The 27,560-nt window shown below is 37.0% G+C and overlaps 1 protein-coding gene and 1 long non-coding RNA gene across 2 annotated transcripts in view; both read right to left on the reverse strand.

The window, feature by feature from the left end:
• Positions 1–8,421: 8,421 nt before the first annotated feature.
• Positions 8,422–14,203, reverse strand: LOC308654924. Its single transcript, XR_014023345.1, has 4 exons — positions 13,475–14,203; positions 11,194–11,283; positions 10,431–10,516; positions 8,422–8,584 (listed from the first exon to the last, which is right to left on the reverse strand). It is a non-coding gene; the product is annotated as an uncharacterized lncRNA (long non-coding RNA).
• A 3,215-nt stretch (positions 14,204–17,418) lies between these two features.
• LOC308654695 (broad substrate specificity ATP-binding cassette transporter ABCG2-like) overlaps positions 17,419–27,560 on the reverse strand; it is a gene marked incomplete at its 3' end in the record, with an annotated part of 34,181 nt that continues 24,039 nt past the window's right edge. Inside the window, exons 7-10 of the mRNA XM_081304368.1 lie at positions 23,754–23,905; positions 19,154–19,258; positions 18,322–18,569; positions 17,419–17,505 (exon numbers count right to left, since the gene is read on the reverse strand). Coding sequence (XP_081160494.1) covers positions 17,419–17,505; positions 18,322–18,569; positions 19,154–19,258; positions 23,754–23,905 — 592 coding nt within the window. The remainder of the gene's footprint in view (positions 17,506–18,321; positions 18,570–19,153; positions 19,259–23,753; positions 23,906–27,560) is intronic.

The following is a 27,560-nucleotide window of genomic DNA, read 5'->3' on the forward strand; positions in this document are numbered from 1 at the left end:
GAGCCACATCAATTAATAATAATTGTTTTTCATATTAATCGAAGGGAAATAACAGGTAGAAAGAAAACATATTATCCTTCCAGAAGACTTCAATTGCTGTCAAAAGTAGCAAGACTTTTTCAATAATATTGACATTTTTATTATTTGGCAGCTCTCCACAACTGCCACAACTGCCTGAAATGTGAAATCATCTTTAAGAAATGTTACATTAACAGCTGGGTATTCTTCAGTATTGTATTCTGATGTTTTGCTTTGTTTTTATATCTTCTCTCAGTTCTGCATCTTTTGGTATATCAACTTGGCAGAGTTTAGGAAGTTAATAAAGTTTCAGAACCACTGTATTTTACTACATTTGTACTTCATTCTTGAGTATGTACACTATTGTTTATAGTGTGGTGATATAGGTTCCATGTTTATAAATGAGCATCTTTTTTTCTCACACTTTACTTCCCATCATGGCAAAGAGCAGACAAAATTGATTTTAAAAAATTCATGTTATTTTCCATTGCAGACCTTAATCAAATATTATCTTTATGGTCTTTAATTTATCCATTTAAGTGTGTTTAATAAAAAAAAATTAGAGCAAGTACAAATTTATAATTACCCCAAATAGTACTTTATCTCAATAATAGAATATTCCCACATGCTTTTTTTTAACTTTAATGTCAGCACCTTCACAGTCACTCACTAGCATAAAACTTTGTGTATTTTCTCTGTACTGTGGATTGGACCCTTAGGCATTCTACCTCCAAGCCACAACCCCTATCTTATTTATATATTTATTTGACAGGATCTTGCTAAATTTCTCATGCTTTCCTTAAACTTTTGATCCTCCTTCCTTAGCTTCCTGAGTAACTGGGTTTATATGCATGTGTCAACAAGCCTACCTATAGCTAATTTTTAACCCTCTGAAATGTCCTCTCCCTTTTACATTTTAAAGAAACACTAGGGGAAGTTTAATTCTTTGTTACCCTGTAACATTGGTAGTATTAGGACTTGGAGACACCGGAATGTATCTTAAAGAGCCACAATCCAGGAACTGAGAGTCCTTCAGTGGATCCTTCAGTTGACCCTGGCCTTCTAGTTTTCAGTTTATCAGTCCCCTACATGAGGAACATAACTGTGGTGACTTGAACTGCTCAAATGAGGTCTCATTTGAATGTTGTGCCTTAATAGGCAGAACCTTCCAGGTTATTCAATTCGTTTTATCAGATCAAATATCACAACATGAAAATAAAACCTTGTTTTTTATATTAAAATAATTTTATACTACTGCACAAGAAGAGATTGCTTTTCTTGAAGTCCTCACATAAAGATAGATGATAGATATATAATTGATAGATGGATAGATGAATGATAGATAATAGATAAGATATAGAAGCTACTTTCAATACAAAAATCATTTTTTAGCCAATGAGAAGCAAACTGTAGGGTGCATTCATCCCATCCTCCATTTAAAAATAACCCACAGGGGTGTGAAATGACTGAGATAGAAATGACTACCACCACACACAGAGGAAAAGACCTCCTAGTACAGAGACACTTATGTGACACTTGCATTATTGAATGGGGAGTAAGTAGGCAAGCTTCATCTTGCCACCATTTTGAAATCCTGTCTCAGCCCCTGTCTGCTATTAAAAGCCTGCTCAGATGACCCACCCTTTAACCATTTCAGCAGAGACATGGGTATGCATCAATTAGCAATTTGGAAACCAATATAAAATGTTAGGTGCCTCTGTTGGGAAAGAGAAGTTGGACAACATTCCAACTGAAATTATCAGTCCTGAAAATGGAGCCTTTGGCCAGGAACTTATATGTATTCTATGTTCTGTTCTCATATCTGCTATAGAATATTAAGATTCTCCCTTAATTGATAAAGATTTATTAGTCTTTCAGAATAAGATATCCCTAATGTTCAAATAGATACTCCACCATTATATCTCCATAAATATTTTATATTGTGTATACTATATATTATAATATATAATGTATACTATACTTATATCATACAGTGTGAGACGTGGTAGATGCTGAGGATACCATGGCAAATAAAGCAGATCCTAACCCCACTGTGATGATGATTCTATGAACTTGTGGAGAAATGTCACTAAATACACCACTCTAGAGTTATAAGGCACAATTACATGTCATTGGGGTAATTATTGGTCAGTGCCTAGGAAGGCTTGTTGTTCATGATGGTGAGATAAAAAGAGCTTCAAGGAATGTGATTATTCCGGTAAAGGGGATCGAAACTGGCCACTTCCCTTGTCTCCAATCTGTAGGTGGGAATCTTCATTATATAGTAAAGAAATGTACTCATAAAACATCTGAAGAAATTGATCTGCCACAAAGTGGGAATTCAGTCTCTCATATATATCACACAAATGATAGCTAATCTAGGAGAGAGAGAAAGATTGTAGCAGAAAATGGAGTCCCATTAAATCCATCTAAAATTGGGAAGGACTACTTCAGTTCTCCTGTGAACAGATTTGGGTAGAATTAATACAAACAAGAGTGGAGGAAAAGAAAATAGATAAGCAACCTAATGCCACTATGGTACAATCTGGAAGCAACTACCCATATCTTCCAAGAAGGAAAAGAAAGAGGAGATAGTCATGAATAAAAAAATAACTCCTGCTCCCCAAAGAGGCAAAGACAAATTCCTGCTATTAAGAGGTATAATAGGGGCTGGGGATGTGGCTGAAGCAGTAGCACGCTTGCCTGGCATGCCTGGGCCACTGGGTTCAATCCTCAGCACCACATAAAGATGTTATGTCCGCAGAAAACTAAAAAGTAAATATTAAAAAAATTCTCTCTCTCTTTAAAAAAAAATAAAATTTAAAAAGAGTTATAATAAAAGCACCATGAACTTGCCTGATGAATTTTTGGCTGTTTGCTTAAAGGATGAGTAAGTTGGGGGTCAAGGTTCAGGCATCTGAATTGTGTATCTGGACTGGAGGCCATATATAAAATTAGCAGTACATTGGTCTTCAAAAATATTGAAATTAACAGTATTGGTGGATATGGAAGCTGAATATGCATTGATATACTATATTCCTGACAAAGTCTTGGGCAAGTTAACTGCTATTGATGGGTGTGATGGGAAAAACAGTAAGGGTTCAAGCTGTCAACAAATATGCTTCAGTTTAGACACCTGCTGCCTAACCACTACCTGGTGTTCATAGCTCCCATTTTTTAATATGTAATTGATATCCTTATCTTATGGGTATATTTCCATAAAACATAGTAAGGGAGTTTCATTTTATTGTCAAGAGATTAAACATGTGAGCTGTAAAGCCAATATTAAGGAGGCATGCTAAACACTCAACCATTTTCCTGAGCTTCTCTGTATAGTCACCACTAAACAGTGCCAGCTCACAAATTGTTATCAAGAGATAAGGGACACCAAACATGAATTGACTAAAATAAACTGTGCTCAACCCACAGGCCTTAACTACCCTATGTGGCCAATAAGAAATCTGGACAGGACTTGGTGCATCTCAATTGGTCTCTAGAAGGAAAACAAATCCTCTGATTAAAACAGAATGTATTTTGCCAGTGTAATAAGTCAAAATGGCATCAATTTTGCAATTCCTAAAGGATTGTTATATGAATCATCTATAGGTTTTTTCTTTGATGAACTGATATTTTTAATGATTCTAGGGATTTAACCCAGGTCCTTGAGCATTCTGTGTAAATACTCTACAACTAAGCTTCATTCCCAGCTCAACTGCTGGTTCTTGTACTAACTAAAGGATATATTAATATTATTGGGCCACAGATACACTCAAGATGAAATTAAGGTGACTATTAGAATTTTATTACACAATATTAGCACTACAAAGACAAGGGCATTTCATTGAAATATTGGTATTAGCCACTTGTGCTGTATGCATTCAGAGGATTGAAAAAAAGGGAATATATGCCACTTTTCACTATGAACCAACAAATGCCATAATGATTGGGACTCAGTAAGTTACCCAGAAAATTAAAGGATTATGGTTAAGAGTTGTTATCAAAAATAAGCTATGTACCTTTTGTAAGTTACACTTAAAAGCTCTCAAGTGGTTTAGAAAACTAAAAAGCTTTGAGAAATGCAATGTACATTAACCATTGGAGGCAGTGTTCCCAGAAAATCTAATGCCTATGAACTTCAACTCTAAAGAGATGTAGTGAATGAATTAATGCTATGAATATAAATTTACTACTAATCCTAGTCACTCTTGTAGTTAAATATAAGCATACTGCATAATAGAATATGCAACTGCAAATAAAGTTGTTATTTTTGTCTATTATCTTAGTCCAGACTTTTTTAGAAAAAAATAATTTAGAAAGACATTTGAAATAACATGTTCTAATGGCTCTTCTTTACCTGAAGAAAACACATTTGTTTTCCACTAAATCAAAGTATAAGATTATAAAGGTTTCAAAAGCAAATTTCCATGTCTCAATTTGAATCCCAACTAAAACTATTTTTAGTAAAGCCATAGTAAATGACCTATTTTATCTTGATAGTTTATTTGCATATGACCAAGCAAATTTTCCAAAGTCTTTAAGTAAACTAAACAGTTTCTTGGTCAGTTACTCTGTTTTCTACCTCTAAGATTTCTAGGAAAATGCATCCTGTGCATTAACAAAAACAAAATTCTCTACTGGATATTGAACCCTCATTTAGTCTAGGGAAGTGCTCTACAATTGAATTAATCCTCAGCCTTTTTTTAAGACAGGTTTAAGATAGGTTTCCCAGCTGGCCCTGGAAATTGTAATCCTCTTGCTTGTCTTCCCAATAATTGTGATTACAGTTGTGCACCCCATGCCTGGCTAATGATTTCGATTTTTGTTGGATGTAGTGTCATGTGTTTCTCATATCAAACCCAATAAATATTTTAGCCATTTTATCTTATGCACTGCTATTATATTTTCCTCTCCATTTGTATACTGTTCCATTACTGTAATTTCTCCCAAAATGGGCCCCTCTGATGATTTTGGATATGTAGAAAAATATTTTGTTTGTGTTATAATTAAAGAGGTTTTACTACTATAAGTAAGTGAATTTATACTATAATATAGGATCTTGTCTTTCTTTATATATTACTAATGTAGTATTCATGTCTTAATTATTACAGTATATTTCTTCTGTATTATGTAAATCCAGTAAGTTGTTCTGATATTTGTGTAGTATTTACTAGTATGAAGCCACCATATTTTACTTATGCATTCCTATAGTGAATGTTTGGTTCTATTGCCATCATTTCAAAATCTTTGCATGAACATAATTCCCTTGTTAACTTTTCATGTGTTCCTCTCTGGATGTATGATAAGGGTTTGAGTAATAAGAGTGAAGTGAATAAATATTTTACCCAGGACTATCAGGCTGCCCACCAGAATGACTGCCCAGGATAATCTAATTATGTGCACTAGGACTCCAGTTTAAGCCATAACCTCACCAGCACTGGTACCATATACTTCCTGATAGAATGAGTTGAGATTGAGCCCTTTTATTCCCTGATTCCTGGTAACATTGAATATATACTCTAGAGTTGTTACATAATTGAGTTTCCCTTTCTGTATATTTCTGATTCAAACCTTTAAAATTTTATATTTTGACTTAATGGGAAATGAGTATGTTTTGTTCATTGCCTGTTTTTTCAGTTAGGTTGATTACAGTTTTGCACCCCATGCCTGGCTAAAAGATGCATTTGAATGAATTAATGCTATGAATATAAATTTTATTATTAATCCTAGTCAGTCTTGTAGTTAAATATAAGCATACTGCAAGCTCTATTGGTTTAATGTAGATATTTGCAAAGTTATACAAAGGAATAGATAGTGTTATGTTTTGTATGAGAGGTGCCCCCCCCGCAACCAAGCTCACATTTGAGACAATGCAAGAAGTTTCAGAGGAGAAACGATTGGGTTGTAAGAGTCTTAAGCCAATCGGTAATTTAATCCAATGATAGGGATAAACTGAGTGGTAACTGAAGTGGTAGGAGTGTGGCTGGAGGAGGTGGGAATTGGGGTGTGGCTTTGGGTGTATATTTGTATCTTGTGAGTAGAGTCTTTTTCTCTGCCTCCTGGTCACTGTGATGTGAGCTGCCTTTCTCCACTATCCTTTCCCATCATCATGTTCAGGCTTAGGTTGAGCCTTGAGGAATGGAGCCAGCCTTCTATGGACTAAGAGCTCTGAAAGTGTGAGCCCTCAAATAAACTTTTTCTCCTCCACAATTGTTCTGGTCAAATCCTTTAGTCACAGCAGCAAAAAAAAAAAAAAATTACTGAAACAGATAGTAAATACTTAGGCTTTATTGGTGACAATGGTCTTTGTCATAACTATTTTGCCATGAAAGGTCAAAAACAGATAATACAAAAACATTTCTGCAAAGTTAATGCCTGTATTAGGACCTAAAGCCCAAGACATGATCACCACTTATGTTAGGGACGATCACTCAACTATTGCACACTATCATCTTGACACCCATTTGCTGAATCATCTGCTCTCCTACAATGTCATAAACATACCAAGAGCCCAGCATCAGCTCCTGCTGCTGACAGCTCTAGCACCAGCAGTGCTGTCAGTACCTCAGCCTTTGTGACAGCCCCAGCTGTTGTAGGACCAGTTGAGAGCTCCATTCCTGCCACCTTGAAGATTTTCTTCTAATGCCTACTGAGCAAGCACTGGAATAGTGAAAAACATTTCATAAATGAGTAATCCCACTTTTCCAATGTATATTTGCTATGGATGTTAATAAAATTCAAATCTAAATATATATAGGATGACTTCAAAGGCAGGAGAAGAAGAATATATTCTTCTTTAACATCCCTCTCCAAACTACTCACTTTTTCTCCCCTTTTTTCCTCCCTCCCCAACTTACCAAGTAGCCTTCCATAGCCACAGGCTTTTTATAATCTTGGTTGACTGTCTGAAAAAGTAATTGGAGTATAAATAGAAACAGAAATTCATTTATTTCCATGGTTCCTTTTAGTTTAAACCAAATTAATTGGTCCTATCCATTATAGATTAATTCCGACATCCAAGAACAAAAAAACATTTTATAAAGATTATAGTCATATTCTTAAATATCCAAAACTAACATTTTTCTTTCTACTTCATAGAAAAATAAATTCATAATTTAAAAATGCACCATAATTAAAATATAGAGATGATAAATTTTATGTTATATGTTTCTTATCACAATGAAACACTATACAAAAAGTCAATAATAATGCAAAAGGGTGATAAACATAATAATTTATTTGTAGATGCTATTAAGTTCTTATTAAAATGTATATGTTAGTAATTTTGACTGTTCTCTTTCTTCTGGAAGTTATATTTTGAGCACAAGGTATAGATATGCATTTCTCTGTATAATAAGGAAGTCTGTACTTAGTAAAACATAGTTACATAAAAAGCTGGAATTGTAGTCAACACCCAAAAAATTCATTGGCCTTGATGTTCACATAGTAACAAGAATATGACATTATTGGTAGAATGAAGATGGTATGTGGAAATCAATGAGGTATATAGGGGGATCCTGTGTAGGCCCAGATATAACAGTCATTGAATCATAATTCCAAAGTTTTCTGAGCTGAAAGGACCTTGGAAATGACCAAATCCAGCCCTGGTGTTTTTCAGGGAGTTGGCTCTGCATGTGTTGCTGTGGTGTGGCAAGCAGGGTCAGGCATCTGTGTCTTAACAAGAGCTCTCAGGAGAATCTGATGCATATACCACTGACTCAACCAGGGAAGTAAAGTGACTTCTGAGTAGAGTGTCTCAGAAATGGCACAGGAGTTACATCCCCAAACCTTTGGTCTCTATTCTAACTATGATCCAAAGCCCCCAGCTGAGACTCCTGAGGTTTTACAATTTCACTAGAGAAGTATCACTAACTTCCAACATCATCAATAACCTCATCAAGATGTGTTTTTATATCATCATAGATTTTTGTCCCCTAGAAATAACACAGGTTATTACAACACATTTTAGATTTCATATTTTAATACAGCATTAATATATATATATATATATGTTATTTATTGTAGAATGGCAGATCATGGACTCATCACCTATTAAAACTAGAGGTCTACTAACCTCCCATGCATTTTGAAGGTGAGAAAACTCATACTAGAGATATTATTAACTTTCTAAGCGTTTCAGTAATTTAATTCTACTTTTCAGATCAATAAATTAGACTGGACTTCTTTACTGTTTGATGAGATGAGCTAATATAACAGGTCAGTTGTTTTGGCTTGGGTTCTTTCACGTGTAATTCAGTTTGTTGTGATTTTTGTGAATATTTTCTATTAAAAATATATATTTTTTTCTGAACAACAGTATGCAGGCTACTGAGCAATGGCAAAAATATCTGCATTGGTGAAATAAATTACAGTGTTCCTTTTTAATATTAGGGTAATTCATGGTAAATTAAAGGGGATTTTAAGAATCTTTTTTTTAAGAAGTAACAATTTTAGGTAGGTAATTTCAAGAAGGATAGTAGTTATACAAGCCAAAGCCAGGTGATTCTTCCACAAGCTCCACGGAGATGGATCAATGCCTTGGAGTGTCAAGTATTCTTCACCAGTACATCTAAAATTCAACACAAAATTTCTGATTACATTTGTAGCATCTGTCATGGTTTACTCAATATATTCACTATTTCTTTCTTAGAAGCCAATAAGTAACCAAATAGTATGAAATCATCACTTCATATATAATACTTATCATGGAGTGCTTAAAATTTTTCTAAATACTGTGCTAAGCACCTTGCACTAGTAAGTTAAGGAATTCCTAAAATAACCCAAGGGGATATAGGTATTACACATATTTCAAAGAGGAGGATCCATTAATAAGGATTAATGAAGTTGGCCAAGTTTACAGTCACACAATGAACCAAGTTCTAGTCTCCTCAGATTCATTCCATTTCAAATTTATAATGCTACTCTTCTCAAAGGAAGTATTGATGAAGGAACTTTTCACCACTCCTAGTGGGTAAAAGCTCAGCTTTAACTGATGACACCTATAGACCCTACTGAGAGCATCAAAAGTTCCTTCTGGTTTGGCTCACCCACAGAATAGTTATCCAAAAAACACAGGCAAGAATTCTACAAATACAGATAGAGGGAACAAATGCTTCTAGGCAGTCAGGATCTGTCAGCTCTTGTACCATGATGGTAATAATCATCACAGACACTCCACTACAGAAAGATACCCAGGAATCAGACTTAGGTAGCACCTGGAACAGAGCAAGATGGAGAATTCCTTCCACATGGTAGAAAAGTGGCTCTTAATAAAAAAACACCTTGTGCAGTCATAATTATTGCCTGCTGCCATTCTTGTGCATCTCTTGGAATTCAGCCATTTCAAAAATATCCTTGACCTCTCTGTGCTATTAGAGGAGCTTCTTATTTTCTCTTATGTGAAGGAGGCTTCTGTGAGCATGAAGCCTGTGGTAGCTTCTCCTTATGTGGTCTAATGTTTCCCATCCATTTTATCCTAACTAATAACCTGGCACTAACTTTTTGTCACAAAGACTATGCCCAGCTCAAAACAAAAAGAGTGGGTAAGGAAAACTCCTCTAAGTAGAGGCTTTATCAATCATTAACAATAGGGTTTGTGTTTTTACAAAGACTAAATTCTATATATTTGAAAAATCTAGGAGAGATTGAACATGCCAGATTCTCTTTTCCCTTGGTAATTTATCTGTTAAAGTCAAAGATAACAGCAATCATAGAAAACAAAAGTAGTATTAAAAATTAAAAATGAGATGTTATAAATTGATTGAAATTTGCACTTCAGTTTTAATGACATTATGCAAAAATAAATTTTCTTGTCAACAAACTGAAATATGTATTTCTTTCTCTAGAGGATATAGCCTTTGATAAGGAGTATACTGAGTCAATGTATAGACATGTACACACACAAACACACACACAACTGTGCAGGCTTTGATTTCCCATAAGTGTGAACAAAGAGAAGGGCCGGGATCTCAACAAAGCAATGCTAACCACTTTTATGCTACTGCTGCTCTTTGAGCTATTACTAATCTCCAAGGGATGGGCTCACTGGTAGCACAGACTCCAAGTGATCAGAGACTATTATCCTTCACTAAACTGTCAAAGCAATTAATTTCAAAATCAGTAGTTCTGAAAAAATAATAACTGAATCCCACAACTAAAACATCAAAACAATTTCTCAAAAGTCTCAAAACAAATGTCTCCACATTAAACTTAAACACAATTTTATGTTCAATACAGGAATTGTATGGGTGTTGATATATATTACTCTACAAGGACTCATATTTCAAGTGATACAACTTAGAATCAGGAAGTTTTGTTAGCCTTGAAAGGACTCAAATCAGCTTTAAACCTGGGGGCCTTTCTTAATCACATCATAGGAGTAATCAAACCCTTTGTGACATTGAACACAAACTTACATCACATAGGTGGAACAGCCACTGCTTTTTGTTGTATTGAGTCCTGGACAGAAGTTTTGTCCCCAAAATTCATTATACTGCAAAGCCTACAACAAGGGGGAACAGAAGTGAAACAGACCTGGATTCCAAAAGTTTTCCAGAAATTATCCCAATGATGTGAATTCTAATCTTAATTTTGTATTTACAACATGCTAAAGTCTCATATTCACAGTCTATTTCCCACAAAATACCTTATTTTCCCTGGAAATCAAGAGGCCTAAGCTTGGGATGTTGCTTTCCATTGGCCAAGAAGTCATTCCTTCATCTCTTCCCAATTTTATAGTCCCATAAACACTACAACTAAAATAATACAGTGGTGATCAAAGGTAATGTTGATTTATGATAATTATGTTTTCCTCAAAACTAGTTGTAATTATGTGAGTTAGAAATTTAGTTATACATGGATGTACAGTCACTTTGGAGTTGATTGGTTTGCTGAAGCCAATACAGTTAAGAGTGTATTATGGTCTTATTTTTGCTTCTTCTACTTTCCCTAATTTCTCTACAACCTTCATCTTCCTCAAACAATGAGGTGATTGGGGAAAATCCCATGTGACTCCTGGCGTTTGTACTAACTGAGGCTAATAGGAGATTCTCAGTCATGAAAGGTAACTCCTGGATAGGACTCCTTCACTGCTCATGGTTAAAGCAATATGGATAGGCATTGTTTTTGTTGCATCCAGCTTGAGAATATATTTTTCTATGACAGATGAGGACAACTTACCATATAACCATAGTGAGGGATACTTAAGTACTGAATCCATGACAGCCAAGGGGAAAAGTTTCCAAAATCCAGTGAAAAATTTATCAAAATCTACCAAAAAAAAAAAAAAAAGCAAAAACCATGAATCGGACCAAGTCCAGTGATTTTACGAGAAATTCTAGATAAGTCTCTCCAAGAACTCAAGAATTTTCTATACACTTCTGCTAGGACCAACTCTTTCTTAAAATTTCTTCAACTTATTCTAGACAGTAAGCTTCATCCTTCATCCCTTGCATATCTATACCTCCACACAGCTAAGATAGTTTATATATTAAAGGAAGGACAATATACCTATGCCGCAGTCTGGCTGGGCACAAAATCATGAGACACTCAAGCAGGAACAAACTTTATTTTTTTAAAACTGCCGCTAATGCCCCATACCGCCCGGGAAGATTGCCGACCCACTCCCGCGGAGTTCTCAGAACCCCAGAGGAAGTTCCTCCCCTGGAATTCCCTCCTACTGCACTTCCCCAACCAATGGGAACTCTCCAGGAGTCCTGTAGCAGGCCAAGGTGAACAGCAGGAGTCTAATATCCATATGAATGCAAATCTTAACATAATCATATCATCTCAATGGCTAGCTGGCCAAAAATGCCTTGCATCATATTACTTGGCTATGGCTCTTAGCATACCTATAGTCTGTATTATACATTCATTTATTTGGGAGATTCAGGACAAAATTATCTATATTATATTTTCCACTTATTTGGAAGATTTGTAATTATCAAGACTAAGTCCTCTAATTTTTCTGTAACTGCACATAAAAGAATACCAAGAAGTACAGTTATCCTTTGGTAGCCCAACAGTATTGGTTCCAGGATATCTAGTCCACAGATACCAAAAATCTGCAGATGCTCAAGTCCCTTATTTTTAAAATGGCATAATATTTTCATGTAACCCACATACATTCTTTATGCATAAATAAAAATATGTGTTTTTAAAATCATTTTAATATTTCTTGATGCCTAATACAACATAAATACTATGCAAATAGTTCATATGAATAGAGCAAAATGACAAAGAAATAAGCACATATACTCATTGTAGACATAATCTTTGCTTTGCATAGTATTGATCTGCAGTTGGTTGGATCTTTGAATGTGGATCCCATGGACATGAAGAGCTGATTTTACTGACTATTCAAATTATACTAAATCATATGTACCCAGTAAGGAACCTGACAGTCTAAGAACAATCCTAAGCATCACATGCCCTTTTCTACTTTCATACAACAGGTAATTTGTTATTCACAAGGGTCGACACTATATATCCATTACATTAGGAATCACCTGGAGCTCAGAAAGGAGGCCTTAGAAAACCCAAACCCTAGACCTGATAAACAACATAGTGTGGTGAAATACAGCAGGAAACATAGTCAATCCCTCCATTTAAAGCTACCAGAAAGCAGTGTGGCAATGAAGATGCCAGGAAGGACTGCTGGAGACACACAAGAGACAGCTGTGAGGTGCACATAATGCTTGTCCTAACTGGCGTGAGGTACCCTGGGATATTCAGAACAATGACAATGTTGTGGTTTTGTCTGCATGTGTTAAAACTGGACCTAACCAACTGCTTAGTATATAAGTCAGCATCTCCGAGTAAAATGTGATCCTGGGACTGATTTTTAAATTTCTAAGTAGAAAACCTTACATAATAATTAATCATATCTTTTATTTGTTGTATGACAGTGTAGAAACTATAAACAAGACATTGCTTTCTCAGTGATATACATTGATTTTTGCTAAATTTATACATGAAAGAATTAAACTTTGGCAAGAGCTTATGCTAATTATGTATCTTTGAAAGACAACTCCTCCTACTATAGAAGAAAGGATGTGTGTATTAATAGGAGAACCACTCCTATTTGATGTCATTGTGTGGCAAAGGGTGGTAACTAGTTTCTGCTGATTCATTATTGTGAGTGCAAAATTAAAGGCATAAAAGATTAAAACTAAGGAATCATTAAAAGCAAAAGTAAGCAGAAAAATATTGATATAAAAAGCATCAGGAACCCATTAATAGGGTGACCTTGTACTATGAGTTTGGGATTTCCAGTGTTTTTATAAGTGCCAGGAGGAAAGTGGTACATTCTCTAATATAAACAGGATCTTAGTCCATGGCCTCCTGAAGGCATCTTAGGTCTATGCACAGAATCCTCAAAGCAGGTTTTAAAGGACAGGTGAAAGAGTGGGAAGGAACAAGGGGAAAAATTCCCTCTCAAACAATCACAGTTCACACTCACCATCATCAATAGAAAATATAATCCCAGAATTGCTGCTGTGAAAAAAATACTGTGAACTCCAATAGCAAGGATCAGGGAACCAGTTGAATAAGCCACCATCAAAATGGTAAGCATCGTTATGAAGAAAGCCTTCACCCCTGGTTTCAATCCTTTGAAAGAAAAGAAAGGGTCAGTCAACCTGCCTAGGTTCCCATGTATTTGACACTTTTGTGTGTGTATGTGTGTGTGTGTGTGTGTGTGTGTGTGTGTGTGTTTGTGTGTATATACACCTGTGCACAAATGACAGTATAATACTCTGAAAAATAATAGTATCAAGATAAAAAGTTGTCATCCAAGACCGAAATACCCAGGGACATTAATTGCATCGTGTCCACCACTGTATAACGTTACCACACAGATTTATTACACTTTCTACCAAAGCATTTTCCCATATAACACTGATGTTGCCCTATGTGTAATTTTGACCAATTCAGAATTGGTGAGGTGGACACAGGCAACATATCTAGCCAAATTATACTGCCTTCTCCTATTAAAGGAAACTCATCAACAGTACATCCATGTACCCAGATATCTCTACATTACTCACTGTCTGCTATAATGCATTTGTCAGAAAAAAAAAACCTGGGATCACAATTCTATAACAATGGTTTTAATATATGGGAAGGAAAGATAAAGAATCCATACGCTGAATCCCCCTAGACAAATCCTATTTCTCTGATTCAGATTGGAGCCAAATGAAGTTTCTTCGACCACCTTATGAACTCTAATGAGTTAATGCTCACCATCAGTCTTACAATGTTGCAATTGCTGCAGGAACACCAATCAGGACTGTGGGGGAGGGGTTATATTACATAATTAATTTTTTATGAAACAACTTTTATTTCTAAACTGGAAGGTTTACACTTTCTCAGTGGTTCTTACTCTGCAGTGTATTGTCAAAAATAGATATTTCTGTGATGTGTGTATGTGTGCATATGAGTGCACGAGAGAGAAAGAAATACATTTACATTCTTACAGCATGAGCCTGGGAAGAAGTCTGAGCATAATGCACGAATGAATGTGTCTATAGCCATTAAACAAGTATTCTTGTTAAAGACCTGAATCCAAAAGTCATCATCTTTCTTTAAATAGGGAAAAGGAGAAGGAGAATAAATATGTGTATGTGTGTGTGTGTGTGTGTGCACGCATGCGTACGTGTGTGCATATGTGTATGTGTGTATGTTGATTTTTTAGCTCTCTCTTTGTATCTCTAATACCTATTTATAGTTTTTCCATTTATATTTTATCTTTATGTAGAGGTATATGTACAGAGACTCAGAGAAAAATTGAAAAGCAATAAATATCCCATTATCTCCAGCATAGTCTCAAATATGAAGGGATTCTTTACATGTTTTTGTATGAATCACAGCATTTTACTGACATAAAATGTATTTATAGCTTTGAAAGTTCAGTTGAGTCCAGTACGGTGCCATACACCTGTTATCCCAGGAATTGGGTTGACCAAGAAAGGAGGAATCCAAGCTTAAGGCAAGCATGAGCAAATTAGCAAAACCCTATCTCAAAATAGAAGTGTAAAATAGGGCTGGAGATGTAACTCAATGGTAGATCACTTGTATAGCATGTGAGTGGCTCCAGGTTCAATCCTCAGTACTGCACACACACACAAGTAACAAATAAAAATAAAAGAATTTGTGTAGAACAGTATTGACAACTGAACTACCATTTTAGAAAGTGAGGAATGAATACTTGCTCTCCTGGCTTATGACTTGATCTTTTATTTTGGAAACCATAAATATGTTTACAAAGCGAAATTAGTTTCCTTTCATTTGTAAGACTACGGACACATCCTCTTTATCTTGTTACTTACCTAACATGAAGTATACTGTACCAGTAAATAGAATAATTGTTAACAAACTCCTGGGTAGAAAATCAGATAACAGTTTTCCAAAGAAGTAAGAAGACACTCTGTAGTATCCACTGATGTACTCTTGTCTGCAGAACAAAAACACATACCATACATCCCAGATTAGTCCAGGAAGGCACAGCCCAGAGGAGACTCTGCTGTGCAGACTCCTGCTGCCACCAGGTCTGACACTGCAGATGTCCAAGGTTTGTAGGCTGATCCCCACCCCCACATCATTCTCCACTTCAGGTGCAGCCTCCCTGGAGCATCAGCCCACCAAGGCTCTTGCCGGGATCCTCTCATGACAGCACTCCTCCTGTGCTGCCCACTCTGGCCCACATCACCCCTCCAGGGACAGAGTCTGCATCTCCTCACTTTCCTCAGAGGCTATATTTCTCCTCTGAGCTGCACTTTGCTTGAAGAGCAAAATGTTGGGCTAATCTCAGTGATAGCAGAGGCTTTTCTTCTTCCCACTTATGACTATGACAAAGGTGGCTTTATTACTCTTCAAGGCCCTACAAGCAGGTGCAGTTTCCTAAACTCCTTTTACTTTATTTATTTTTAATTTTAATTTTTTTAGTTGTAGTTGGACACATTACCTTTATTTTATTTATTCATTTTTATGTGGTGCTGAGGATGGAACCCAGGGCCTGGCATGTGCTAGGAGAGTGCTCTAGCGCTGAGCTACAATCCCAGCCCTCTCCTTTTACTTTTGCTACTCTCATAATAAAAAAAGAAGAAAAAAGACTTTTTCTTTCAATGATCATGTCTTTCAACAATACACCCTTTCAGATACTAAATCCTCATCTTTCCTCTTCTTCACATGGATTTCCTGTATTTTCAAACTGTTCCACCAGTATCTTCATTCCTTCCCTCTCTGATGATTGCTATCCTTGGTGCATATGTAAGCATGGGCAAATCTCCTTTATATTTGAAAATCTCAAGAGAAAAACTGAACCTTTTCTTCTTTTCCTTTGATTCATTCCATTCTTAAATCCACTGAAGGCTGCACACCTTCAATTCTTTGTCAGCTTTATCTACTACTGCTAATTTGCTGATTAACCCACCACTAAAATTCTACCTAGCTCCTCAAAATGTTCTTGCTAGAGTCATCTTGATTTGTTATTTTCTAGAAACAAAGATAATTTCAGCCCCTCTATTACTTGCTTTCTCTACAGCACTGGAATTTGCTGACTACACCTCACCCCAAAACTCACTCTTCCTTTGGCAAGAGGCCCCATACACTTGACTTTCTACCCTGTTCATTTTTTTTTTCAGTTAATACTGGTTATCTCTGCACATACTTTGAAAGCTCATACTGTACATAATAGGTATATATGATTTGCATTCATCCTTTAAACAAATCAACATATGAAAGAAAAGAAAAATACTGATATTCTCCCAATCAGATCCTTGGTCCAATTATGGATATCACCAATTTAGTCAACAGACATCAAGCTCCTTCCTAAAATAGAGATCTACTCACATAAAGAGCTTCTTCTCAAGTGCAAAGGTCTCCTTTGCTGACAGGTTGGGTAAACACTGAAAGCCAATTAGCAGACAGAGTGTCCAGGTCCTGCCAGGACAGAACAGAAACAAAAGAACCATAGTTTTTTTCCATAAAAAAAGAAAGAAAGGAAGAAGAAAAAATTACTATTCTGGTTAAAAGAGAGAGGAAGAATGACCCCATGAGATCTCTCCCAGTGTAGGGTATAGAAATTCTGTGTGGGAAGTCAAAAAAAAAAAAAAAAACATTCTGGGGTTGGATATTGGCTATAGTTGCACAATGAGCAGGTGCTTGATGCACTGAACAGTAACTGTACATTCAATAAGGGTTAAAAGGGTAAAATTTATGATGTATCCAGTTCAACAATAGATGCAAATATATATGAAAAATAAAATTAATTTTCCACTCATTTTTCAATGCATGAACACATCCTACCCACAATGAATATAATGTTTACTAAATACTTATACTCAAAAAAATATGAAATGGATTTTTCCAAGCTTGAAAAAAATCACAGCATTGATTGAAATTTACTTACTTAATCTGGATTTCGGTGCAATCATTTTTTAGGTGAAGAAGAATAGAACTTGTAACCAGTCCACCTATGATTGTGGTAATGATCTTTTTAAAAAAGGAAAATGAAAAAGATAAAGGAAATAGTTTCAATTAGAAGTGAAAAATGTACACCATTTATGATAAAATATACAGCTTCATAATCAGATTTCACCACTGAGATAAACAATTTACATGGCTTGGCCAAAGTCTCTGAGAGAATCAGAATACAGTGCACACTATTACACTACTTTCTAAATTAAGTTGAACACTAACCTGTTTTTTTTTGAATTGAGAGAATAACAGAGCAGATTATTGGAATGGCCAAGACTCCTCTCAGTGTCTACCAAGTATTCCCAGTTCAGGGCCCAGTTCAGGAGCGGGACCTATGAATGTCCTACAACATAGTAGCAAAGCAATGCAGGCACCTGGCAAAGTTGATCTGGGAACAAATTAAAGACCATGCAGCTAAGAGGGATGACTTCAACTGAGCTCTCAACTCTTCTGCCAGGAAACATGCACATTTTCCACCTGCCCATTTCCCATAATCAGGATTGCAACCAGGATCTCACATATGCAAGGCAAATATGCTCATACTGAGCCACATCCCCAGCACTTTTTGTTTTGCATAGGGTCTTGCTACATTGCCCAGGTTTGTCTCTAACTTGTGATCCTCCTACCTTAGCCTCTTGAGTAGCTGGGAATACAGGCATGTACCAACATATTAGGCAACTATTTTATACTTTAAGAAGTTTCAAGTGAAAATTCTTACATTAGAAATAAGAAAAAGAAAAAAATACTCATAATTCTTAAGTAGACTATATCAGACCCAATTGCTCCCACATAAGAATCTCACAGCAAAATTAAAAGAATCTTTCAGATTACCCTCTCTATAGAGGTCCTGTAATTAGGCAGCAAGGTTTTGAATGAACGCCAGGAAATCCATCTGAGTTGGTGACAGAAGGAGGTGACATAGGTGGTTTCCATGAAGGCTGGTCTCCTCTTCTTAAGACCACCTGAGAGTTCTTCTAATTCAGCTTTTGTGTCTTTGTACAGGGAGGAGTTAGCATAAAACTCAGCTAATGTTTTTGTAACTGTTTTTTTTCTCTTAGGAAGTTCTTCATTGTGGCTGACTTTAGAAGAAAAATAGATAAAGAAGGGAAATATTATTAGCAGACAAGAACTGACTTAACCCAATTTTCTGTGACTCATTTATGAGACAACAATTTTATTCTAAAGCTATCATGAGTGTTGTCATTGATGTAAACATTAGTAAACACAGCTAATTGGCCAGATTCTGCCATAATCATATGGATAGAAAAAACTCACTCGACCTTTCCCTAACAATTTGGATCTCACTTCTTGAAATAGACTTCTTACCAAAAAGAGTTATATTTCTTAGTATAAAACCTTGTCCTTATTTTCTACTAGGAGAAAATACATAAAGTACCAAATTTTTATTATAAAAGTACAATAAATAATAAGCAAATTTATTTTTAGTGAATTTTCCTCTTACAATAACAGCATCATATAATTGCTCATTCATAAATTGAATATAAAACACAGCACTCATTGACAGTAAAGTCTATCTATTGGCTGGCATCAGAACATGGCATAAACGTGAATTCACAAAGCTAAGTTTTAATGAGCCACCACATTGCTAAGCTTTGGTCAAACCAATTAGGCAAATATCTGTGAATTTAAAAGATTCACATACCTTCATGGACTTCTTCCTCTCTGTTTAATACCACAGCAGAAGAAATTCCATAAATGACATCCAGGAAGAAGTCAGCAGGGTCATTGTGGGGCTCACAGGAATAACCTGTAAAAGGAGATACCCCAAGAACTCAGCGTGATGGTCTTGGAATGTAAACAGGTCTCATTTCCAGATGGTGATGGAGGGAAGACAGAATCTTAAAATTTCTCCCTCCTCTTCTTGCTCTCTTCGCACCTCACAAATTTGTACTTTCTTTCATCCTATTCATTCATGCAGACTTTCAACAATATACTATCTGCCAGCAATACATGTGTGGGTATCATAAATCATGAAACTCGAACAGCTATCAATATGCTCTGGTGCTTCCCAATACTAAGCTTAGTACTTCCCAGTAAACTTAGTACTTCCCAGTACTAAACTTTAGTACTTCCCAGTACTAAAACTAGGTCCAGAAAAAAAGTATTAAAGGCCTGGGTACAGTATGTTTTTGAGTTCACGTAGGGACTGCTGAAACTTCTCTGTGCATGCAGCAATGACTGCTTCTCTGCCTACTGAATTTGGAGGTGCAAATGATCACCTCACATGCTGCCATATTCCAAATATGGAGCAGCATTCTTGAGAACATGACCAGCAGGTTATACCTGAACTGCCACCTCAGCTTCTTTTGGCACAATCATCTGAAGAGAGCCTGAAGTCTGACTCTCAAATTCATCTCCACTGGACTCTCCAGACTCATACATGCTTGGTTAGATTTATTTTATTTTATTTTTCAAATAGTTTGTTAGTTGTTGATGGACTTTTATTTTATTTATTCATTTACTTATGATGCTGAGAATTGAACTCCATGCCTAACACACTCTACCACTGAGGCACAACCTAAGCCCAGGTTATATTTAAATGACAGAGATTAAAATAAACAAATAAAAAATTAGCTAGTGAGTATTCAGTACTGCATTTGGAGTCATGGAGAAACACGTATGATCATCTCCAAATGTCTTTAAGTAGATTTTTGGAGCCATTTTTAAAAAACACATAATTCAATATGAAATAGAACCAGGCAGCTCAGAAACATTGGTTCATTAAAAATGAATTTAGAACCACACATTCTATTGACTATTATTCACACCCATTCAATTCATAAAAATCAAATATAATGTTCCTAGAAAGTGGTGTAGCATCTTCATGAGCCCTTATCAAGGCAGAGCAAGATCACTGCCAAGTCAACATAGAAAACCCACAATTGATTCTATGATCAAGAAGAAAGTAATACTGGTACTTTCCAAAAATATTGAAATGACAGAATAACTAGATGACAGTACAACCAGTTAAATAATGAACTTTCAGGAAAAGAGCACTGTAATGGTTTGGATTTGAAGTATCTCCTTCCCCAGATTCATATGTTTAGAACTTGGTCCCCAATGTAGCAATGTTGGGAGGTGGGGCTTTTAGAAAATGATTGGCTCATGAGGACTATAATCTCCTTAGTGAATTAATACATGTGATTAATTAAAAATATGAATAAATTACTGGGAGATGGGACCTAGATGGAGGAAGTTGGTGAGTGGGGCATCTCCTTAAAGGTTTTATGTTTCCCTTGCCCCCCCTCTCTCATTCTACTTCCTGGATGTCTTGAGCTAAGCAGCTTTCCTGTGCCATGTCCTTCTGCCATGAGGTTCTGCCTTATCACAGTCCCAAAGTAATGGAACCAACTGAAGGTGAACTGAAACCTCTGGAATCATTAGTCAAAATAAATCTTTCCTCATCAAAGTTGATTTTCTCATGTATTTATCACAGTGATGAAAAGTCGATTATCAGAAAATATGTACCAAGAAGAGGAGTCATTGCTGTGACTGTGCCTACCCATGTGGTTAAGAAGCCTTTGGAAGTCATTTGCAGGAGAAATCTGGAAAGGTTTGGTGATGACAGCTACAGAAGCCTTAAGATATTTTAAACAGAGCTTATTGAACAATTCTGGTGGGAGGTCAGAAGACTAGAATGACCATAGGAATGCAGACAGTAAAGATTACATTCATGAGTTTCAGATGGAAGTGAGGACTCTTTGGGGAACCAGACTGGAGGCCATTAGTAATACATCCTGGAAAAGAACATATGTACACTTTTCCATGTCCTTAGGCTTTGTATGAAGTTGAATTTAAATGTGATGGATTAATTAATCTGGTAGAGGAAATTTCAGTGCAGCACAGCATTTTGATCTGTTTGACCATCTTTATAATAAAAAATCAGGACTAAATATCAGAGCAGAAAGATTTTGAAAATTTTGTAGTTTGGCCAGAATTTAGCATGACTAAAAGCAAAACAAGTATTTCTCATAGAGACAATAGGAGAGATGCCTTGAGGGCATTCAGGAATTGACCAACCTGCATAACAGGCTCAAGTGTGTAAAAATGAAAACATGTTGAAAGACTTTAAGAAGAGTCCTTGAGAGACTTTAAGAAGATTCCTTCTTAGGGGTGCCTAAGAAGTTCTTTCCCTAGGATTCCTTTCACCCTGTGTTATGGTTTGGATGTGAGGTATCCCCCAAAGGCTTACATGTGAGATAATGCAACAAGATTCAGAGGAGAAATGTTGGGTTGTAAGAGTGTTAACTCAATCAGTGATTAATCCCCTGATAGGGATTAACTGAGAGTAAGTGAAGTGGTAGGGAGTTGCTGGAAGAGGTGGGAACTGGAGGCGTGGCTTTTCTATCTGGCATGTGAAGACCTGTATCCGCTTACTGATCATCATGTGAACTGGTTCCCTCTGCCACACTCTTCTGATGTTCTGCCTCATCTTGAGCCCGTAGGAAAGGAGCCTGCTGTCTATCCATTGAGACCTCTGAAACTGTGAGTCCAAAATAAACTTTTCCTCCTCTACAATTGTGCTGATTAGGTCTTTTAGTTGCAGTGGTGAAAAAGCTAACTAAAACACCCTGCTTAGCTGCGCATGCATTCAGAACTGCTGCAACCATGGTTCAAAAGGTCCAGAAGAGAGCTGTGGCTGGCTGTACAGTTTGCTATGATCCACATGATGCTGGTTTTGCAGGAATGCAGGATGCTAGAGTTAGAGAAGTCTCTCAGACTTCAACAGAGAGTTCAAATGAAGGCCTGAGAGCCAGATAGTGTGTTTCAGAGTTGGAATCCCTGAAGGTGAACCCTGAGAAGACAAAGTGTGAAACTTTGAGAGTGAAGCAAATGATGCAGTGGAATTCCAGGAATTAAGAGATCCCTAGAATGTAGAATGTCTCCCAAGGAAAGCTGCAGACTAGGAGCAGAACCAGAAGAAGGAGCCACAGGGGTTACAACCAGTAAGGACAGAGGCGGAGGGGCTTCCCCAGCCCTAAGAGCCCAGATCTTGCTACCATTGTCTCAGAAGCTAAACATGGACCTACAGAATTTAATGTTTTCACTGCTTTGGTCCAATCCCTTCATTCTATGTGCCTATTTCTCCCTTTTAGAATGGGAAGGTTTACTCTGTCATTATATGTTGGAAGCATAGAACTTTTTTTTTTTTATATATAAGAGTGTACAGCTAAGGTTTTGTCTTGAATCTTAGAGGAGATATTGAAATTAGACTTTTGAGACCTGGTAGAACTGTTAAGGCTATGGGGATTCTTGGGATTGAATGCATTTTGCATTATGAGATAGGCATGAGTTTCTTGGAACCAGGGTAGAAATTTATGGTTGGCATATGAAGTGTCCCACAAAGATTACTGTGTACAAGGCTTGGTCCTCAGTGGAAAAATGTCCAGAGGTGGGGCTTTTAAGAAACAATTGGATATAAAAGTTCTAACTTCATGTGGATTAATCCATTTGATGTATTAATAATTCCAATTATCCCTACTGGGAGGTGGGACCTAGTTGGAGGAAATAGGTCACTGGGAGCATGCCATGGGAGGATTTGAAATTCCATTCCCTTCCCCTCCCCTCCCCACCTCTCCCCTCCTCTCTAGTCATCATTATCCCCCTCCTCCTCTTCCTCCTCCTCCTCCTCCTCCTCCTCTTCCCTCTCCCTCTCCCTCTCCCTCTCCCTCTCCTTCTCCCTCTCCCTTTCCCTCTCCCTCTTCTTCTTCCTCTCCCTCTCCCTTTCTCTCTCTCCCTCTTTCTCTCTCCCTTTCTGCTTCCTAGCAGCCATGAACTGAGCAACTTTCCTCTACCATATTCTTCCTCATGAGATTCTTCCTTGTCTCAGCTGAGTTCCAAAGCAATGGAGCCAGCTGACCATGGACAGAAGTCTCTGAAACTGTGAGCCAAAATAAATTATCTTTTTATAAGTTGTTTTTCTCAGGTGTTTTGTCACAACAATGGAAATCTGACTACCAATCAATGATAACTGAGAATCATAACAGACAGGTCCAGTAAAAATACTCAGATGCACACACACATGCATACTCAGATAGGAGAGGAAAAAGAAAGAGACCTAAAAAACAAACAAGCACTGCCAAAATGAAGAAAAATTCTGGCACCAAAGTAACCAAAGATGTTTTAGGGAGGTGGAATCCCAGGTACCTCTATATTATCAAACAGCACTCCTGTGGACTTCTCTGTTCTCTCCCAACACAGGATGAATGAAGGATCAAGTACATGCAAAAAGTCTACTACACCTGCTGATGAGAAGTATTCCAAAGCCTTCTGTGCAGGACCATGGTACATTAATTTTCCTGAAGCCAAGATGGTGAGGCTGTCAAATAGCTTGAAGATGAAATAGTGAGGTCTATGAATAGAGAAGATAACCGTTCGTCCCTGCTGAGAAATCCTAAGTTAAAAGGGAAAACAATGAATCATTAAATATATGAATCCTGAACTTCTTGGTAAAATATTTTATTCTTGCTATTAGACCATTTGTTCCCAGTTCCACTTGATTTTCTCTTATGGAGTTCTCATCTCATTTTATATTATCTACATGATTACTGGGGAAATGAAATTCAATATTTTTATTAAAAACACTAGGACATGGGCTGGGGATGTGGCTCAAGCGGTAGCTCACCTGGCATGTGCAGGGTGCTGGGTTCGAACCTCAGCACCACATAAAAATAAAGATGTTCTGTCCACCGAAAACTAAATAAATAAATATTAAAATTCTCTCTCTCTCTCTCTCTCTCTCTCTCTCTCTCTCTCTCTCTCTCTCAAAAAAAAAAAAAAAAAAAAACCTGGACTTCTTAAAGGATTGTGAATCAACAGTCTGGAATCTACTATAAAGATTCCTGGATAGTCTTCCCAGATTTTGAATTAAGATCTAGGGGTGGGTACAGGGATTAATTTTTATTTATTTATTTATTTTTTTTGTACCTGGGATTGAATCCAGGGGTGCTTAACCAGTTAGCCCTCTTTTATTTTGTACTTAGAGACAGGGTCTTATTAAGTTGTTTTGGGCCTTGCTAAGTTGCTGAGGCTGGTGTTGAATTGTTATCCTCCTGCTTCAGCCACCTGAGCTGCTGGGATTACAGGCATGGGCCACTGCACCTGGCAGGAGTCCATATTTTTAAGAAGCATCCCAGGTAATCTGTAAGTACACTTGAGTTTGAAAACGGGTTATAGAGTAAATATTATTAAAGGTGTCATATGGTAAATTATCCTTGATCATTTATATCTTTTAGGTTTAATTTTCATTCTTCTAACCTGATAAAACAATTAACATTACTATGTGTTTGCTAAATGCTTTAGAAACAGCCATGTTTTCATGTTCACAATATTGTTATAAGGCAGTTCTGATATAATTATTTTCTTCTTTTTACATTTCAGGCTTAACGTTCAAGCAGATGATCAAAGGGTCATCAAATGCTAGGGAAAAAACTTTGAATTTAATTTCTGGTTTAATTCTACAGTATAAGCAGTGCTATACTTCCTTTACACAGGAGTTATAGCTTATGGGTAGAAGACACAATGACAAAATCACTGTTGAAAAACTATATTTGAAATACTTTAGGGACCGGGCATAAAGGTGCATGCTTTTAAACCTAGGTATTCAGGAGGGTAAGGAAGGAGGATTGCAAATTTGAGGCAAACCTGGGAAATTGAGTGAGATCCTGTCTTTAAAAAAAAAGAAAACAAAAATTAAAAGAACTGGAGATATAGTTCAGTGGTAGAGCACCCCAAGGTTCAAACTTTAGTACTAAAAAAATTATGAGAATGGTGGTTCCATTCCCAGCTTTCCAAGAAATCTCCATACTGCTTTCCAAATTGGCTGCACCAATTTGCAGTCCCACCAACAATGAACAGGTGTACCCTTTTCCCCAAATCCTCTCCAGCACTTGTTGTTGTTGGACTTCATAATGGCTGCCAATCTTACTGGAGTGAGATGGTATCTTAGGGTGGTTTTGATTTGCATTTCTCTGACTGCTAGCGATGGTGAGCATTTTTTCATGTACTTATTGATTGATTGTATGTCCTCCTCTGAGAAGTGTCTGTTCAGGTCCTTGGCCCATTTGTTGATTGGGTTATTTGTTATCTTATTGTCTAATTTTTTGAGTTCTTTGTATACTCTGGATATTAGGGCTCTATCTGAAGTGTGTGGAGTAAAGATTTGTTCCCAGGATGTAGGCTCCCTGTTTACCTCTCTTATTGTTTCTTTTGCTGAGAAAAAAACTTTTTAGTTTGAGTAGGTCCCATTTGTTGATTCTAATTGTTAACTCTTGCGCTATGGGTGTCCTATTGAGGAATTTGGAGCCCGACCCCACAGGATGTAGATCATAGCCAACTTTTTCTTCTATCAGATGCCATGTCTCTGATTTAATATTGTGGTGAGCTATTTTGCTGTGCTGCCTTGTGTGGGCGTGAGCCTAATTCTTGGGCTGAGACCCAGTTCTTTGTTTTCAGCCACTCCCTAGAATGGAATGTATCAATTGTCCAGCTCCTGGAACAAACTGTCTTCAAGAAGTGCTCGTTGTTTTGCACAAGCTGGAACTGGGTGTCTCTTGCCTTGTGTGCAAGTGCTGGGTCTATCATTCTATTGGCTGCTGCTGTGTTGCTATGCGCTCTTTGTCCAATGGTGTACGAGCAGGGCTGTAGTTGAAGTATATAAGGGGTGGTTTTCTCGGGCTCAGGGTCTTTCCTCTCATCTATACCTAATGGATGCTCCCAATAAAGCGTGTTAAAGAAGAATCCTGTTGTTGTCGTCATTCCTGCTGGCGGGTAGACGCGACATAATATCAAGCTCCTTGATCCATTTTGAGTTAACTTTTGTGCATGGTGAGAGAAAGGGATTCAGTTTCATTTTGATGCAAATGGATTTCCAGTTTTCCCAGCACCATTTGTTGAAGATGCTATCCTTCCTCCATTGCATGCTTTTAGCCCTTTTATCAAATATAAGATAGTTGTAGTTTTGTGGATTGGTTACTGTGTCCTCTATTCTGTACCATTGGTCCACCCGCCTGTTTTGGTACCAGTACCATGCTGTTTTTGTTACTATTGCTCTGTAGTATAGTTTGAAGTCTGGTATCACTATATCGCCTGATTCACACTTCCTCCTTAGCATTCAGCCAATTTGGAAAGCAGTATGGAGATTTCTTGGAAAGCTGGGAATGGAACCACCATTTGACCCAGCTATTCCCCTTCTAGGTCTATTCCCTAAAGACCTAATAAGAGCATGCATGCTACAGGGACACTGCTACATCAATGTTCATAGCAGCAGAATTCACGATAGCAAGATTGTGGAACCAACCTAGATGCCCTTCAATAGATGAATGGATAAAAAAAATGTGGCATTTATACACAATGGAGTATTACTCTGCATTAAAAAATGACAAAATCATAGAATTTGGAGGGAAATGGATGGTATTAGAGCAGATTATGCTAAGTGAAGCTAGCCAATCCTTAAAAAACAAATGCCAAATGACTGCTTTGATATAAGGGGAGTAACCAAGGACAGGGTAGGGATGAAGAGCTTGAGATGAAGATTAACATTAAACAGGGATGAGATGTGGGAGGGAAAGGGAGTGAGAAGGGAAATTGCATGGAAATGGAAGGTGATCCTCAGGGTTTTACAAAATTATATATAAGAGGAAATGAGGGGTAAGAGAAGAATAATACAAGTGGAAGAAATGATTTACAGTAGAGGGGGTAGAGAGAGAAAAGGGGAAGGGAGGGGGATAAGAGAATAGGATAGACAGCAGGCAGAATACATCAGACACTAGAATGGCAATATGTAAATCAATGGAAGTGTAACTGATGTGATACAGCAATCTGTATACGGGGTAAAAATGGGAGTTCATAACCCACTTGAATCAAACTGTGAAATATGATATATTAAGAACTATGTAATGTTTTGAATGACCAACAATAAAAAAAAATATGAGAAAACAGCTTGAATATGCATACTTGAGAAGCACCTAGTATATGTTAACTGTGTGTGGAAAGATGCTTTGCCTCAAAGATAGTCAGGCCAGAAGGCCAATAATTTCAGTACAATGGGA

The sequence above is a fragment of the Spermophilus citellus genome (genome assembly GCF_964194105.1).
Source record: "Spermophilus citellus genome assembly, chromosome: 8".
Classification (NCBI taxonomy): Eukaryota; Metazoa; Chordata; class Mammalia; order Rodentia; family Sciuridae; genus Spermophilus; species Spermophilus citellus.